Here is a 19,042-nt window from a genome sequence, read left to right on the forward strand (position 1 = left end):
AAAAATAGCATTCCTTGATATCACCACCAATCTTATCAGAAAAGTTAAGTATTGGGAAGCTGTCAGGCTCACAGTGGTGGATACAAGTTATCCAAAATTTGGATTTTCAATTGAAAGCTCTCATTTTATCTTTGGCAGCAAATACTGTCACTTGTTTTCCTTGAAGTGACAACTCACCTGATTCGTTTTTGAGAAAGAAGGTTATCCAAGCCTGAATAATCGTACTTTGTCTGCTGTTCTTTCAAGTCGAAACGAGATTCATTTAATAAGCGGCTAGTTTAGCTCACAGGTTGAATGGTCACACAGGTGCTGCTGCAAGCGTCCGCTGCACTTTGGGCGTGTCGCGGAAGTGCTGGATTTGTAGTTCTCGTGTCATCACTGAGGGTGTTAAAAAGATGTGTACTCAAGGGCCAAAATTTAAGAAGATTAATAGTTATTTTTACTACTTCATCAAGGACATTCTTAAGTAAAATTGACCTTTTTTTTAATTGATGAGTGCGTGGCCACATGGAATGCGCTGATGACTGGTGCAGTTCAGTGTCACTTTGTTAACTCTTGCTGAGCACCAGCACTTTTATCCACCGTTGCTGTGGCACTATCAGTGCATATGTCAGCATAACAAAAAAGGCAAAGAACTTCTTAGTATTATTATGAAAACAGATTTTCCCTCATCTGGCCTCTGAAAGAGGCTCAGGGGTCTTTAACAGTCAGCCAGTGCTCTTTGAAGTCTGCTGTTTTAGAGTATAGACGACGGGTAGAGAAGGCAGCTGAGAAGACTGTGAATGAGTGGCCATGAGATAGGAGAAAAACTGTGAAACGTGGTATCAGGAAATCTAGGAAAAGAGAGTGTTTCAAGAAAGGAGAAATGTCGAATTGTGTCAAACGCTGTTGTGAAAGTTTGAGTAAGAGGAGATAGAAAGGACCAGTGGATTTCACAACGAAGTCAGCAAACTGACCAGAACAGTTCCGTTGGCGAGGAGCCATCAAAAGCACTTAGAGCTGACTGAGACCAAATTGGAGGTGAGGAAGTGAGACCCTTACGGCAGACAGCTCTTTGGCGAAGTTTCACTGTGTCAGGGAGAACATAGAAGTGAGGTCAGAGCTAGAGGTAGGTGTTGGGTCAAGGGACATGATGTTAAAATTTCCCCTCTCCAACCTTAAAAGTCTCCAACATTAGCAAAAATTGTTTGCCGTGATTTTTTTTCTCAAAATTTCTTTAATGACTTAAAAAAAAAAATGGTGTGGTAGTTGAGTTCCAAAGCCAGTTGGTTGTACTTATCCAAACCATACTGTATCCTACTCTGGTTTTATCTTTTTGTAAGACTTTATGTTTTTAGAGCAGGAAAAGGTTACAGAGAGGTCACATGTATCCCCTGCCCCCACACATACATAACCTCGTTCATTGTCAACATTGCCCACCAGAGTGGTACACTGGTTCCAGTGATGAACCTACATTGACACATCATAATCCCCCAAAGTCCATAGTTTACTTTAAGGTTCACTCTTGGTGTTGTACATTCCATGGTTTTGGACAAAGATTAAATGACATGCATCACTGTAGTATCATACAGTGTTTTCACTGCCCTGAAAGTCCTCTGTGCTCTGCCTATTCACCTCCCCTACCCCCAAGCCCCTGGCAACCACTGATCTTTTTATTGTCTCCATAGTTTTACTTTTTCTAGAATGTCATATAGTTGGAATCATACAGTGTGTAGCCTTTTCATATTGACTTCTTTCATTTAATAATATGCATTTAAAGTTTCTCCATGTCTTTTTACGGCTTGATAGCACATTTATTTTTAGTGCTGAATAATATTCCATTGTATGGATATACCACAGTTTATTTATCCATTCGCCTGCTGAAGGACATTTTGGTTGTTTACTCTTTCCATTTTTAATGCACTCTGGAACCCAGGGTTGCACAAGACCAAAACCAGGCTCTCTCAGGAGTGAGACTGACTCATCCCTCGCCACGAGGATGCCCCCGAGATGCTTACTCATCTACTTTAATTCATGGGACGAGTTTGGAGTCAGCGTCTCCTGAAGTAAAATCTCAGGTTTTTTGGGCACCTGAGCTAACATCTGTTGCCAATCTTCTTTTTTTTTTTTTCCTTCTCTCCAAAGCCCCCCAGCACATAGTTGTATATTCTAGTTGTAGGTCCTTCTGGTTCTGCTGTGTGGGACGCCACCTCAGCATGGCCTGATGAGCAGCACTAGGTCCACACCCAGGATCGGAACCAGGTTGGCAGCAGAAGTGGAGCGCATGAACTTAACCACTCCGCCACAGGGCCAGCCCCTCATGCATTTTTTTTTTTTACAAACCACCTATGACACCCAAGCAGCTAACCATGGATGGAGAAGAAAGTCATGGTAATAGCTAACATTCACTAAGGGCTTATGCATTTAGCCCTGAACTGACTATTCTCACCCTAAATTCGTGATCATAAGTCTCAAGTGGACACTCAACACTGATGTACAACTCTGCTACCTTTCTCTAGTAAACTTTGCTGTACTAGTCTCCAAAGTGATGATTTCACACTTTCTCCAAACCCCCAACACTCCCTTCTCAGTGCCTTCTCAGTTGGCCTCATACTACTTCGAAAATACAGAAACATTCTAACAGGAACTCTGTCGTCTTCCAACTACCATTACTTAATCTGTGCACATATGATCTAATTTCTTTGCAGTTAATTAAGTTCTTTACAGTTTTTTACTGAGTTCTTTACAGTAATCTTACTGTAATTAAGGGCCAACCCCTACTTATGCCCTGGATTCCATCATTAAGACCTTCTCAAAGATGCAATACCTGCAATTATCCTTTCTCTTTTCTATATCATCAATTTCCCCCTCTCCTTTGAATCTTTTCCATTGGCATACAAATATGCCTGGGACTGTACTTGTGTGTTGTAAAAACAGCTTAGTAGGTCCAGACTAGCATTTTTTTCTTAACAAAATAGTAAGAGTAGAAAGAGTAGTTAAGGTGGTCAAGGAGTGAAAAACTTGACTCGGCACCAGAAAAGATGATAGTTCTACTTGGAGAGGCAGAAAGCGCTAGCATTAAAAATCTTGAAGAACACGAGTTGGTTGAATGTCGGCTTATTCATCAGTGCCCATAACTATCTGAGCCACTTAAAATTCTGAAGAGGTAATTCAGGGCATTTAACTAGCAGAACTGAGATTTTAAACTCTTAAGTCCTCCTTGCCAGATGGCAGAACTCCTAGAATGAGGTGAAGAGATGAGTGGGAACAATTTTATTAGTCATAATCTCTTGGCATTGTTCATTGTTTGAGCAGGGGTTATTGGACTTCTTGGACCAAAGCAAGAACAGCGGCTGCCATTTACTTTTTGGTTTCCAGCCTACCTGTAGTGGTAATTAGATTAAAAAAAGAAAATCTCTTGTAAACCTGGATTTTATTACTTCAGAAGATGAAGGCATTAAACCTCCTTAACTGTTAATGAGATTACTTTAGCAAGCTTCTTGAATAATTCTTGAATCCACAGTCCATATGTACACAATGGAGTGACCTTACTAGGAAAAGGGCCTAACTAAATTACGTAAACCCCATAGTGTTGTTACCCTTGCCTGACAGAAACTTTGTAATGATGGCGGTGGTGGTTGCCATTGATTCTGGAGCGCTGGAGAAGTACCAAGTAGTTATCCTTGAATGCAGGGAGTTAAATAGGGCTTGGAAGGGGTCACCTGACCTGTGTCCTAGATCGCATCTCACCCCTTTCTAAAGAGCTAACTTTTTCCGGTAATCTTTATGGCCAGTTTATATTTCTTTTGCTGAAATTTTAACCAATCTCTTATTTAAAATTTACCAGACACTTTACAACCCGACACATTAGTTTCACTGGGAGTTTTCCTACACATACGATACACGTAAATATATTGGAATTAGAAGCAGTCTCTCCCTAACATGCAAAGAGCAGTCACATTGATAGATCAAGAATGTTGAAATGAATGTGCAATAGAGGCAGAACTGGCTTCTTCCACAGTGGGGAGGGAAGTCAGTTGAATCTTCGCTAGACAGGATTTTGCATGTCCATAGACAAGAATTATTTTCCGTTGCCATCAGTTATCTACAGTTTGCAGAGCTGTAACGTAGCTCGAAGGCAGTGAATGACTGGAATCCTGGAAGAGTAGCTCTAGAAAACGCAGAGTTTTTAATTGAAGCACAAATTTTTCCTTATACTGAGTTACTCTTAGTATTGTGCTACTGGGAACATGTTGTTTACTGTATGAAAACAGTCTTAAAACTTTGTTTTAACCATTTGCAGTATGATTCTAAAATGTATTTTTACAGGATTGATGACATTTTGAACTATGACTTAGGTGTTAAAGATTGCTAAATAAGTGCAACCTCAGCTATTTGAACCCTGCTTCAGAGTCACAAATAGATGTCCTAACGATGGCCAGCTACTCTATTGAGTAAATTAGTGTACATTAATAATGATAACCTAGAACTCCACTTAAATTATCTTCAGAGGTGTTAAAAGTAATAGTAAACTAAGACTGGTGTTAATTATAACATCCTAAGGTGAGGTGGAGTGGTGGTGGGGGTGGTAGGGGTCTTTGATTGTTAAAGGCATGTCATGGGAAACAGGCAAGAAAAGTGAAGGAAAAAAGGGTAGTTGAAATGGATATTCTTTTTTTTTTTTTTCGGTGAGGAAAATTGTCCCCGGGCTAACATCTGCACCAACCTTCCTCCGTTTTGCATATGAGACACCTCCACAGCATGACTTGATGAGTGTTGTGTAGGTCCAAGCCCAGGATCCGAACCTGCCAACCCGGGGCTGCTGAAGCAGAGTGTGCAAACTTAACCACTGTACCACTGGGCTGGCCCCTATCCTTTGTTTTTATAACCCACCCTCCCTAGAGGCTTCTGCTTTTATATTCAGTTAATATTCTTCGTCTTAGTACTCTTTTGTGTCTTGGAAGTTAGAATGATGTCTTTTGGCTATATTTAAGAAAGTAGCATCTTTTATGCTCTATCAAAAGCCTTTCTAGAGTATGGAGTTTGGGAAGAAACCAATCTCTTATTTAAAATTTACCAGACACTTTACAACCCGACACATTAGTTTCACTGGGAGTTTTCCTACACATACGATACACGTAAATATATTGGCAGTAGCAGACTAGGAGTATCATGTTTCCGTGTTTGTATCCAGGGAAGGGAGAAGGTGAGAGGAGAGGCTTGCACCGTCCCCCAGCCCTTGGTATTGTTGTCCTGGCCAGCTTTTCTGTGCATTGCAGGTGATTCCCCAGGGTGCCATTCTTGAGCAAGCTTGTACGCTTCTTGATGCTCAGTTTGTTGGGTGTAGATGTATTACTTTTATAGTCCTTGCTTTACTGAGATCTTTTGAATTTCAGGTAAAAAACATCAGAATGAATTTCAGCTTCTGGTGGATCAGGCCAAAAAAGGATACAAGCAAGCTGTTGGAATGTCAAAAAAAGAAGTAACAAAAAAAGAAGATGAATCTCCAAAAAAGCTATTATCTCTATGCATGGGTAAGAGACTTTGAAAACAGAAATGTGTTGAAATTCACTGTTTATTTTTAATATAAAAAGAAAATAAAACCAAGAGAATTAACTTTGGACTTTTTAGTTGTTTGAAATGAGAAAAGGTATTTTTAGACATATAACAGTTGTTGAACGTAAATTAGGTTTATTACTCTGGGAAAAATGATTAGGAGAATGTGCTGAACAGAGTTTCTAAAGTCTGTCTTCCTTTCCGTTAATGATAAATCTGAAGGTGCTTAGTTGGTTAAGCTTGAGGATGTTTTCCAGGTGTAGGATTTAGTGCTGCACACCCTCAGATGTCCTCAAAGACAATAAATTATTGTTACAGGTCACTGGTATTTATTTTGGAAGGAATGTTCTACTAAAAAATCTAAAGCTAATACACTTGGTATACCAATACATAGCACATTCCTTAATTTTGACCCATTTTTAAATTTGAGATTAATATTATATTTCTGTTGCCAGGACTTTGGGCCAGTGAACAAAAAGAGAATCATAATGGAAGAAAGTACACCAGAAAAATCCTTATTTTTTTTATTGTTGTAAAATATACATAAGATTTATCATTTTAACTATTCATAAATATACAATTCAGTGGCATTAAATACATTCACAATGTTCTGTAGCCATCACCACTATCTACACCCCAAACGTTTTCATCATCTCCTGTGAGATCTCTGTACCCATTAAATAGTAATTCTCTCTTCCCCTCTCCCTGCCAGGCCTGGTAATCTGTATTCTACTTTCTCTGTCTATGAATTTGCTTGTTCTAGGTACCTCATATAAGTGCAATCATATTTGTCCTTCCATATCAGCTTATTTCATTAAGCATGATGTTTTCAAGGTCCTTTTGTTGTAGCATATATCAAAATGCCATTCCTTTTTATGGCTGAGTAATATTCCATCATATATATGTACCACGTTTTGTTTATCCATCAGTCTGTAATGGCTGCTTTCACCTTGTGGCTACTGTGAATAATGCTGCTGTGCAGATTGGTGTTAAACATCTGTTCAGGTCTCTGCTTTCTGTTCTTGTGGACACATCCCTAGGAGCAGAGTTTCTGGTTCACATGGTGATTCTATGTTTACCTTTTGAGAAACCATCAAACTGTTTTCCACAGGAGCTGCACCATTTTACATCCTTGCCAGTAATGCTTGAGGATTCCAATTTCTCTGTATCCTCACCAACACTTGCTATTTTCCGTTTTTGTTTTTTTTTTACTACATATAGCTATTATCGTAGGTGTGAAGTGGTATCTCATTGTGGTTTTGATTTACATTTTCCTATTGACATGATGTTAAGCATCTTTTCATATGGTCATTAGCCATTTGTTTTTCTTTGGAGAATTGTTTGTTTAAGTCCTTTGCCCTTTTTTTTTTTTGGTGAAGAAGATTGGCCATGAGCTAACATTCATTAACAATCTTCCTCTTTTTGCTAAGGAAGATTGACCCTGAGCTAACATCTTTGCCCATCTTTTTCCATTTTGTACGTGGGATGCCGCCACAACATGACTTGATTAGGTGTGCATAGGTCCATGCCTGGGATCTGAACCTGTGAACCCTGGGGTGCCAAAGCAAAGGGCACGAACTTAACCACTACACCACCAGTCTGACCTCGCTTTCCCATTTTCTTAATTTGGTGGTTTGTTTTTTTGTTGTTGAGTTTTAGGAGTTCTTTATATATTCTGGATATTAATCTTTTACCATATATATGATTTGAAAATATTTGTACACATTTTCTAGGTTGTCTTTTTACCTTCTTGATAGTATCTTTTGATGCACAAAGGTGCTTAATTTTGATGAAGTTAAATTTATCTATTTTTGTTTTTGCCTGTGCTTTTGGTATTATGTCCATGAAGTTGTTGCCAAATCAGCGTCATGAAGATTTTCCTCTATGATTTTTCTTAAGAGTAGTTGTAGCTTTTATGTTTAGATCTGTGATCCATTTCAAGTTAATTTTTGTATATGGTGTAGGGTAAGAGTCAACTTCATTCTTTTGCCTGTAGATAATCCAGTTTTCTGAGCATCATTTGTTAAAAAAACTATCCTTTCCCCGCTGAATGCTCTTGACATCCTTGTTGAAAATCAGTTGAGGGGCTGGCCCCGTGGCCGAGTGGTTAAGTTTGCACAGTCCTCTTCAGCGGCCCAGGGTTTGTTGGTTCAGATCCTGGGCACAGACCTACACATTGCTCATCAAGCCATGCTGCGGCGGCATCCCACATAGAAGAGCTAGAATGACCTATAACTAGGATATACAACTGTGTGCTAGGGCTTTGGGGAGAAAAAAGAAAAACAAAAAAGGAAGATTGGCAACAGAAGTTAGCTCAAGGCCAGTCTTCCTCATCAAAAAGCATACTTAACAAAAAGAAAAGAGAAGAAAATCAGTTGACCATATATATGAGGGTTTATTTCTGTACTCTGTGTTCTGTTCTATTTGTCTATATGTCTGTCCTTAGACGAGAACTATGCTGTTTTAATTACTGTAGCTATATAATAAATTTTGAAGTTGGGAAGTTTGAGTCCTCCAACTTTATCCTTTCTTTTCAAGATTATTTTGGCTATTTGGGTCCCTTGAGATTCCATGTGATTTTAGGATAGATTTTTCTCTTTCTGCAAAAAGTGCCATTTAAGTTTTCCCATCCATGAATACAAGATGTCTTTCATTTATTTGTCTTTAGTTTCTTTCAGCAAAGTTTTGTAGTTTTCAGCATACAGATCTTCCACCTTTTTGGTTAGATTTATTCCTAAGTATTTTATTCTTTTTAGGTGTTACTGCATTCCTTATTTTTGTCATAAATTCTCTTGGTGTCATTTAGTAGGTTGCTGCCTGAGTGTATACCTCATGGTCTTTGTGAACAAATTGAATTTGTTAATGCAGTTGTTAAAGGATATTCTTAGAAAGTAGTTTAGCTCCTAAGAAAACCCACTTTAATATCTCGGATTAGGAGAACGTTTTTGTTTATTGGTTGAATCTCTCTGGAAAATGATTGATTGCTTGTGCTCAGAGGTTGTATATCATATGTTCAGAAATGAGTGCTACTGGTAGGTTGCTGTGCATGAATGCTCCTGTCTGAGAAGGGCGGGAAGTGAGAGACGAGGACACACACTGACTCAAAAGCTGGGGGTTGTCTAGCATCATACAACCATTATAAAACCAATTTTTGCTCTTTAGGGTAAACTTGCTCATTGAAGTGCCAATGTAAGTGAACAAGACGCATGTTCTCCCAAATAAAGCCTTCATCTGCTTTTGCTGCATGTCTTTGGGGAGGTTGAGTCAGAGCCTCATTTTGGGACTCTATTTGAAGTCCTGTTCTGGGATCTCAGTTACCTATGGAGGATAACTGACTCTCATTGCCCACAAATCGTTGAATGATATTTATCCCCAAGAGGGAATTTATCTTCTAGAAGCTTCTGTAAGAGAAGAATATAAATCAGGTGCAAAAATAAAAGATAGTTTTAAGTTGAATTCCTGCTCCCTGATTTGCCAGGTTGATTGCGTTCTCCCGGCAAGTTGAGTGATAGATTTGCTTGGGTTCACTGAGTTTACCAGGTGATTGATTCCTCTTAACGTGGTCCTGGGTGTCCTTTTGCAAGAGGAGATCCTCGAGATCCTGGATGGTTGTCTTGGCTTCTTTTTTCCCTTTGCTACATAAACATTAGAGAGTACAGTTTTGTTTTGGTAAGGGTTAGGCTTGTCGAAAGCCAGGCAACACCAGGAGCTTATTTTGAGAAATCATTCTCTTCTGATGTATGCTGTTCTCCAGGATAACAAAAACATAATTATTTCTGGAAAAATCTTGACTCTATGGACTTGGAAAGGTTTTTTTTTTGAAGAAGTTGTCTTATTCTTTTTCCATGAGTTTTCTCTTTATAACAAAACCTTGACAATTCTTTTTAGTGTCCTGTGTTAAAGGTCACTTACCTTTACAAGCGCACTGGATGAGTGATGTGTGAAAGCTCCGCTTTTCTATGAGGAAACTCATGAAAAGGGGCTCTATACGATTAGCACATGTGGTTTGCATGTTAAGTCCCTACTCAGTTCCTGAATCTTACAGACAGCACAACTGAAATCCCAGCTGAGTCCTGAGACAGACTGTGAGGGAGCATCCTGGGCACTGAAGACTCCTTCATGGATATTGTTTTCTGCACTCATATTTACAGATACTTGGTCATAACTGCATGTCACATTCTTGGCAAACACTGTGTCTGCGTCCCTCCAGCTTTCCTGGGCCTTTATCTTTATCTGCAATAAGAGACCTCAGAAATTGAGAATATAACAAGGAATACATAGAAATGTGACATGTATTGGATCAACTGGAAATATTAGTTATGTCTGATCAGTTTTCCTTTTCTATAGTGAGTGTTAGATTCTGTGTAACAGATTTAGAAAAAAATCCAGATAGAGTGACTATCATATAGTAGTCGCTGACAAATATTATGGTTCTCTTGTTAATTGAATATTCTTTTTTTGTTTCTTATGTTTATCAGTGCTCTCTGATCTGTGAAATATGCAGAATCCTTTAGTAATACTGTAAATAGAAGCCTCATTAGAATTACAGAGTTCTCCCCACTCGTGGTTTTAAAGGAAATTTTGTTTTTAAATTAATTAATCTGGAAATACATGGGATGGACAGTATAATTAGAGGGTACCATTGCAGTGTTGATTCTTATTCTCTGGCTGTCACTAGAGTTTTGGAATCAATGTTACTTAAACTTCTATTTTACTAAGTATAAGTAGCAATATTAAAAGTTGTGAAAATAATAAACATACAGATGTTGTAGATTTTAAGGTACTCTTAAATATTTCTCTTTTTTTCCTTTCTTTCATTTCTTTTTTCCTTTTTAGGAGAGGAAGATAATAAAACGAAATTCTCGGACGTACCCTTGGTAACAAACCACTTCCCCCAGTCAAAGCTGGACTCCCCAGGGAAACTGGAGCCTGATAGATCAGATGACTCTTCTAGTTGTACTGATATTCAAATCGAAGCTTTTTCTTCACCAGAATCAGATTCATGGAATAGGTAAGAAGCTTGGAGCAGTGGATTATTTTAAATTTCTATTTCTTATGCCTGCTAAGATAGATGGACAAAAATAATTAGAAAGTAACTTTGAGGCACAGTGCACTTCCTCAGTCACCTTCCATTTCAGTCTCCTCTCACTGCTTCGTGACTTCACAGTGATGGCAAGACAGGATGTGGGAGAGCATGTGCAGCAGCCACAGCGTGGCTTTGTTTTCTACGCTGCAATCTTTGATAGGTGTTTATCATGGGGTTGGAAAATAGCATGATAGGCAGTGAAATTTTTGTCAAGACAGTGAGTGAAGGAGATAAAGACAACTCTAGTAGAAAATGGAGATGACCAGAAAGGCAGTGCATAGGAGAGTAAAACAAAGAAGGAGCAAGTAGAATGGATGGGGAAGCTTTAAAAATGACACATCTGGAGGTGGGTCATTTTCCCAAATGATTTTTTATAAGGTGTTTAAAAAGGTGATGTATTTTTAAAAGATGTCATACTGTTAAGTCATGATATATATACCATTTTGTGTTCTGGTGTTCCACTTAGATCATAAATGCTACTCATGTTTCTTACCTCATCTTTAAAACAGTTTTTTAGTGGGTGCACTGTTCTCTTGTGTTTCGATACTATGACTGACCAAACTCCTCAGTTTCTGTTGGATATCTACGTTTTACCCAGTGTTCTACTTATACCCCTAGAGCTGTGGTAAAGTCCTCCTTATACAGAGCCTTTTGTTTCTAGTGAAGTATTTCCTTATCGCTAACATCATTTTGACTGTGGTTGGTGGGGGTGTTGCCTTCCGAATGAATTATACCAGTTTTAAATGCTACCAGCAGCAGGTGACTATGTCTTGGAAATTATTTCATCTTTGATATTGTTCATTTAAAAATTGTTAACAGTGCTCTAGAATAATAGATTATGTGTAATCTGAAATCAAATTAAGAAACTTTTTTATAAGAGGAGTATACCCCAAAACTCTAGGGTTCTTGGGAAACAATTTCAAATTATTCAGAATCAAGTATTTAGAAGGGAAAATCTCACCTCACCCCTAACATCTTCAAAGTCAAAAACATAGTATCTCAAGTTGGGTACAGGAAAAACACATGGCCTGAGTTTTCTCTAAGAGTGTGGTACTGCTGCACAGTTTCTGTAGATCAGGCCATTCCTGCAAGTCCTATAGGCAGTATTTGTTCTTAAACACAGGTCTTGTAGGGATACAGGGTAAAAATGGAGGAAATAGAGTTCAGGGGAGAAAGAATTAGCTTTTAACCACAGTCATGGGATACCTGAATGTTTCAGAAGGCCAGGGTGAAACAGGATATTTTTATGAACTTGGAGTCAGGGGAATGGGGGAAAGTCCAGTGGGAAACACATGGCAGCAAGATGGATATTTATCTGGTGGTGAGAGTGTGGGAAATAGGATGAGTTTGTTGGAGATATTGGCCTTGGACACACTTACTGGCATCACTGAACTGTGAGAGGATTATTAAACCATTAAAAAAATTTTTTTAACGTAAGCTGTTATATTCTGTTTCACATTTTGAATTAGTTATGCATGTGTATATGTCTGTACACACACCCCTCCTCCCACTCTGATTCAGGAGCAGGCTGTGGAGGAGTAAGGATGCAGCTGGAAGCAGCTGTGGTGTCGCAGGAAAAGTAGTAGATTTACAGCTGAATGGCTTCGGGTCAGGTCTGCTGGGTGATTTGGGAGTGAGTCTTTTGAAGCTTGCTTCCATATTTATGAAAAGCACATAAACATATCTTACATCTCAGATCTGTTGGGAAGATGAAGTGAGATTATAGATATGAGAGTCTTTGATAAATAGATGATTATTATTGTACTTTTATAAGGACAAAATCAATTATATTTGAACTTTGCCAGAGAACGTTGTGAGCCTGGGCTGTGGAGTTGCTTTCAGACGTCACTGAACGTGGCCTCAGCCAGGCACTCACACTGAGGCGCAGTCTTCTAGTTTACTCCCGTTACATTTCCCACGGCACCTGTTGCGGACCAACTGCCTGTGTCTGTTTCTTCACTTCCAGTAGACACCTTGTCTCCCAGTCCACCGAGGACAGCTAGTCTGACCTGTCTTCTTTCCTTTTAAGATTTCTTGTAATTTCTAACCTCTTCTCTCCTTTTAAGTATGAGAGAAAGACATGTTTCTTAAGGTATTTCTAAAGACTCTTCTTTCCTGTCAATGATGAGATAAAGACATATTATTTCTTAGGACAAATTCATCTACCTCCTCTAGCACATTGTTCTGTCAGTCGTTCCTTAAGTTTGCTCTTCAATGACCCCTTTCCCTCAGCCCTACTTCGATCTCTGTCTTCTCTTCTTCTTCCCACTAAGCAGGAAGTAATTTTGACTTCCTCTGTGAATTTCTATAGCAGTGTATATGAATTCCATAGCAGCTGATTGAAATCAAATCCTGTCTTGTGTTATACTTATTTGACTATCTTTGTCATTCCTATTATTACTCGTTGAAGTCCTTAAGAATTGAGTCTCACTCATTTTTTAAAAAAATCTCTTGCCAAAGGTCTATTATAAGACCTTTATTAAGTGAATGATTTATTGATTCTAAGACATACATTTTTGGTTTTACATTTTAATGTCTGAAATTGCATGTGTACTGTAATCAATGGTGCCTTACAGTTGCTACGAGCCAGGTTGCAGGCATGCTATACTTGTCAGTGTGTGAGCATTATGGCTCTCCAGACTGTCATCATTTCAGTTGAGTTACATGTATTGTTAGCGTTACATTGGTTTGCCATTTAAAAATGTCTTCAACAGGGGCCACCCTGGTGGTGTAGTGGTTAAGTTCGCACACTCTGCTTTGGTGGCCCGAGGTTCGCAGGTTTGGATCCTGGGCGTGGACCTACACACAGCTCATCAAGCCATGCTGTAGCAGCATCCCACATGTAAAGTAGAAGAAGCGTGGCACAGATGTTAGCTCAGGGACAATCTTCCTCACCAAAAATAAATAAATAAATAATAAAATGTCTTCAACAAAATAAGAGACAAAAAAGTTATTGTGTATAAAGAAAGCCACAGAAAATGCAGCAGGGTGTAAGTTTGCTGTGAGGGTAGTATTCATCATTTGATAAATGACTGCAATTTCGTATTTTCTTGCAAAACAGTTGAGTGATTTACAGGACCTAGGAAAGTGAGATATCCGCAGGTGTCTAAAGACTTGTTCCATTTTGTCAATGAGCTACAGTGCAAGGATTGCCTTTTTGTTACGTGATTGACTGAAGGCAGGAGAAATGGTCAAATCCCTTGGAATAGATGGAAGAAATTTCAAAGCCATAATAGCATGACTTATTCACATGTTGCAAAAGACTATTGTTAGAGTGTCAAACGTCAGTTTGTTAGACACTTCTTACTGTCTCTGAACAGAAGCTGCCTATCTCCCAGTCACATGCTATGTGATTGAGGAAAGAAACAAAATCCTGAGTTCAGTTTGCAGAATGGGTGTCAATGGCTTAGATGAAATTCCTGGAGACAGTCGTCTAGGACTTTTGAGAAGTACTGTATCTCCAGTGCTCTTGTGGTACAGAGGATGGCTTTGTAAGGGAAAACTCAGACCTCATAGATAAGTCACAATACGATGAAGAAGAATCGGGCTCCGAATCTGAAGGCATTTTAGGAATACTTTAATGAGTTTATTTCAGATCTTTTTATGTAATATGCACAACAGTGGTATGAGATAAAACCTTCTGTCCACAGATATTTAAAATGTGTAAAACTTAAACCTTCTAAGTGAAAAGGAAGTATAGTTAAATTGATCTTAATTTTTTCTCTCTTAGTGACATAAAATAATGGTTTGTCTTGCCATTAATGTTGTCTTAGATTTTTTGAAATGTGGTATCTGAACATGAATAAGGTCCCTGACTCACTTCAAACATAATTTCGTCACCTACTTGGAAACTCATAAAGTAGGTCATAAAACTGGTTGGTGGTAACCTGACAGAGGGCTGTCACAGAGCATATTGATCCATTGCTTTGTGCCAGTGTTATTTGGTGACTCCAGAATCTAAATAGTCAAAAGAGATACCCAAGTGATTAGGCTAATTAATACTATAGAAATGAAGAAAAGAATTCAAAGTGAGAAGGGACCCATCACAACCAAATGCTTTTAGTAGAATCATAGTATAGCAGAGATAAATGGTCTTTATTTATCTGATCTTCTTTTTATATTCTATCAGCTAGAAGTGAGATGGGGTACTACACTTAGAGACTTTGTTGAGATACTTTCTAACCCTAAAATTCTGTATTGCTATTATTTTTGGCAAGTGTAATAGTTGGTAAATTATTTGTGTTCCTTTACCAGTTGTCCATTGTGGATCATGACTCAACCTTCTGGATTCTTTTTTTTTTTTTGTATATTGAAGTGTTCCTATCTTTATCCCTTTAATTTTTTACAAAAACTTTCTCATTTTTTTCTTTTTATGATACTTTTGTTGCTTTTATTGTAAAACCCTACATTTTCAAAAATACTTTTAAATTTATGTGTTATGCATGTTTATTATGAAAGTAGGAAATTTAGGTAAACAAAAAGAATAAAATTCCATAATTTTGTCAGCCAGAAATAACTTCATGATAACACTTTCATATGTACGTCCTTCTAAAGATAGATGACCATTTTTTTTTTTATTCAGGTTATGAAAGTTAACATCCTTGTGAAATTACAGTTGTACATCATTATTAGTCATGTTGTAGGTGCACCACTTCACCCCTAGTGCCCGCCCCCCACCCCCTTCCCCCTGGCAACCACCGATCAGTTCTCTTTGTCCATATGTTAACTACCACCTATGAGTGGAGTCATACAGAGTTCGTCTTTCTCTGTCTGGCTTATTTCACTCAACATAATACCCTCAAGGTCTATCCATGTTGTTGTGAATGGGACGACTTTGTCCTTTTTTATGGCTGAGTAGTATTCCATTGTATATATATACCACATCTTCTTTATCCAATCCTCAGTTGCTGGGCACTTAGGTTGGTTCCATGACTTGGCTATTGTGAATAATGCTGCGATGAACATAGGGGTGCATGGAACTTTTGGAATTGCTGATTTCAGGTTCTTAGGATAGATACCCAGTAGTGGGATGGCTGAGTCATAAGGTATTTCTATTCTTAACTTTTTGAAGAATCTCCATACTGTTTTCCATAGTGGCTGCACCAGTTTGCATTCCCACCAACAGTGTATGAGGGTTCCCTTTTCTCCACAGCCTCTCCAACATTTGCCACTTCTTGTTTTGGATATTTTTGCCATTCTAACAGGTGTAAGGTGATATCTTAGTGTAGTTTTGATTTGCATTTCCCTGATGATTAGTGATGATGAGCATCTTTTCATGTGTCTATTGGCCATCCGTATATCTTCTTTGGAGAAATGTCAGTTCATGTCTCCTGCCCATTTTGTAATTGGGTTGTTTGATTTTTTATTGTTGAGTTGTGTGAGTTCTTTGTATATTATGGAGATTAACCCTTTGTCGGATAAATAACTTGTGAATACTTTTTCCCAATTAGTGGGCTGTTTTTTTGTTTCAATCCTGTTTTCCCTTGCCTTGAAGAAGCTCTTTAGTCTGATGAAGTCCCATTTGTTTATTCTTTCTATTGTTTCCCTCATGTGAGGGGTTATGGTGTCCGAAAAGATTCTTTTGAAGCTGATGTCAGAGTGTACTGCCGATACTCTCTTCTAGAAGCCTTATTGTTTCAGGCCTAATCTTTAGGTCTTTGATCCATTTTGAGTTTATTTTAGTAAATGGTGAAAAAGAATGGTTGATTTTCATTCTTTTACATGTGGCTGTCCAGTTTTCCCAGCACCATTTGTTGAAGAGACTTTCTTTCCTCCATTGTAGGCCCCCAGCTCCTTTGTCAAAGATTAGCTGTCCATAGATGTGTGGTTTTATTTCTGGGCTTTCAGTTCTGTTCCACTGATCTGTGCACCTGTTTTTGTACCAATGCCATGCTGTTTTGATTACTGCAGCTTTGTAGTATGCTTTGAAGTCAGGGATTGTGATGCCTGCAGCTGTGTTCTTCTTTCTCAGGATTGCTTTAGCAATTCGGGGTCTTTTGTTGCCCCATATGAATTTTAGGATTCTTTGTTCAATTTCTGTAAATAATGACATTGGAATTCTGATTGGGATAGCGTTGAATCTGTAGATTGCTTTAGGTAGTATGGACATTTTAACTATATTTCTTCTTCCAATCCATGTGCATGGAATGTCTTTCCATCTCTTTATGTCATCGTCAATTTCTTTCAAGAAGGTCTTATAGTTTTCGTTGTATAGATCTTTCACTTCCTTAGTTAAATTTATCCCAAGGTATTTTATTCTTTTTGTTGTGATTGTGAATGAGATTGAGTTCTTGAGATCTTTTTCTGTTAGTTCATTGTTAGCATATAGAAATGCTACTGACTTATGTATGTTGATTTTATACCCTGCAACTTTGCTGTAGTTGTTGATTGTTTCTAATAGGTTTTCTATGGATTCTTTGGGGTTTTCTATATATAAGATCATGTCATCTGCAAATAGCGAGAGTTTTACTTCTTCGTTGCCTATTTGGATTCCTTTTATTTCTTTTTCCTGGCGAATTGCTCTGGCCAAAACCTCCAGTACTATGTTGAATAAAAGTGGTGAAAGTGGGCACCTTTGTTTTATTCCTGTTCTGAGAGGGATGGCTTTCAGTTTTTCTCCATTGAGTATGATGTTGGCTGTGGGTCTGTCATATATGGCCTTTATTATGTTGAGGTACTTTCCTTCTATACCCATTTTATTGAGGGTTTTTATCATAAATGGGTGTTGGATCTTGTCGAATGCTTTCTCTGCATCTATTGAGATGATCATGTGGTTTTTGTTTCTCATTTTGTTAATGTAGTGAATCACGTTGATTGACTTGTGGATGTTGAACCATCCCTGTGTCCCTGGTATAAATCCTACTTGATCATGGTGTATAATCTTTTTGACATATTGCTGTATTCGGTTTGCCAAAATTTTGTTGAGGATTTTTGCATCTATGTTCATCAGTGATATTGGCCTTTAGTTTTCCATCTTTGTGTTTGTCCTTATCAGGTTTGGGGATCAGGGTGATGTTGGCTTCATAGAATGTATTAGGGAGTGCTCCATCTTCCTCTATTTTCTGGAATAGTTTGGGGAGGATAGGTATTAAATCTTCTTTGAATGTTTGGTAGAATTCTCCAGAGAAGCTGTCTGGTCCTGGACTCTTATTTTTGGGGAGGTTTTTGATTACTGTTTCTATTTCTTTACTTGTGATTGGTCTATTCAGATTCTCTATTTCTTCCTGATTCAGTTTGGGTAGGTTGTATGAGTCTAGGAATTTATTCATTTCTTCTAGGTTGTTCAATTTGTTAGCATATAGTTTTTCATAGTATTCTCTTATGATCCTTTGTATTTCTTCCGTATCTGTTGTGATTTCTCCTCTCTTGTTTCTAATTTTATTTATTTGAGACTTCTGTCTTTTTTTTTCAGTGAGTCTGGCTAAGGGTTTGTTGATTTTGTTAATTTTTTCGAAGAACCAACTCTTTGTTTCATTGATCCTTTCTATTGTCTTTTTTGTTTCAATATCATTTATTTCTGCTCTAATTTTTATTATTTCCCTCCTTCTACTGACTTTGGGCTTTGTTTGTTCTTCTTTTTCTAATTCCATTAGGTGTCGTTTGAGGTTGTTTATGTGAGATTTTTCTTGCTTATTGAGGTGAGCCTGTATTGCAATGAATTTCCCTCTTAGGACTGCCTTTGCTGCGTCCCAAATCATTTGGTTCGGTGTGTTTTCATTTTCATTTGTCTCCAGATAATATTTGATTTCTTCTTTAATTTCTTCAATAATCCATTGTTTGTTCAGTAGCATGTTGTTTAGTCTCCACATTTTTGGCCCTTTCCCAGCTTTATTCTTGTAGTTGATTTCTAGTTTCATAGCATTATGATCAGAAAAGATGCTTGATATTATTTCAACCCTCTTGAACTTATTGATGCTCGCTTTGTTTCCCAAGATATGGTCTCTATCCTTGAGAATGTTCCATGCGTGCTTGAGAAGAATGTGTAACCTGCTGTTTTTGGATGAAGTGTCCTATATATATCTATTAGGTCCATCTGATCTAATTTTTCATTTAATTCTATAATTTCCTTGTTGATTTTCTGTCTGGATGATCTGTCCATTGGTGTTAATGAGGTGTTGAGGTCCCCTACTATTATTGTATTGCTGTTGATGTCTCCTATTAGTTTTGTTAATAGTTTCTTTATGAATTTTGGTGCTCCTGTGTTAGGTGCGTATATATTTATAAGTGTTATGTCATCTTGGTGGAGCGTCCCTTTTATCATTATATACTGCCCCTCTTTGTCTTTCTTTATCTGTTTTGCTTTGAAGTCTACTTTGTCTGATATAAGCATGGCAACTCCTTCTTTCTTTTGTTCATTATTAGCTTGGAGTATTGTCTCCAACAGAAGAATCACACCATTTTATAATTTTTTTGCTTTTTTTC

The 19,042-nt window shown here is 37.9% G+C and overlaps 1 protein-coding gene across 12 annotated transcripts in view; it reads left to right on the forward strand.

Annotated features, from left to right (window-relative positions):
* RAD18 (RAD18 E3 ubiquitin protein ligase) overlaps window positions 1-19,042 on the forward strand; it is a 161,129-nt gene that overhangs the window by 92,473 nt on the left and 49,614 nt on the right. For all 12 annotated transcript variants that reach the window (XM_070576664.1, XM_008532477.2, XM_008532476.2 and 9 more), the window contains 2 exons: window positions 5,376-5,513; window positions 10,372-10,546. In XM_070576664.1, coding sequence (XP_070432765.1) covers window positions 5,376-5,513; window positions 10,372-10,546 — 313 coding nt within the window. The remainder of the gene's footprint in view (window positions 1-5,375; window positions 5,514-10,371; window positions 10,547-19,042) is intronic.

This window comes from Equus przewalskii, chromosome 15 (genome assembly GCF_037783145.1).
Source record: "Equus przewalskii isolate Varuska chromosome 15, EquPr2, whole genome shotgun sequence".
NCBI classification, from domain to species: Eukaryota; Metazoa; Chordata; class Mammalia; order Perissodactyla; family Equidae; genus Equus; species Equus przewalskii.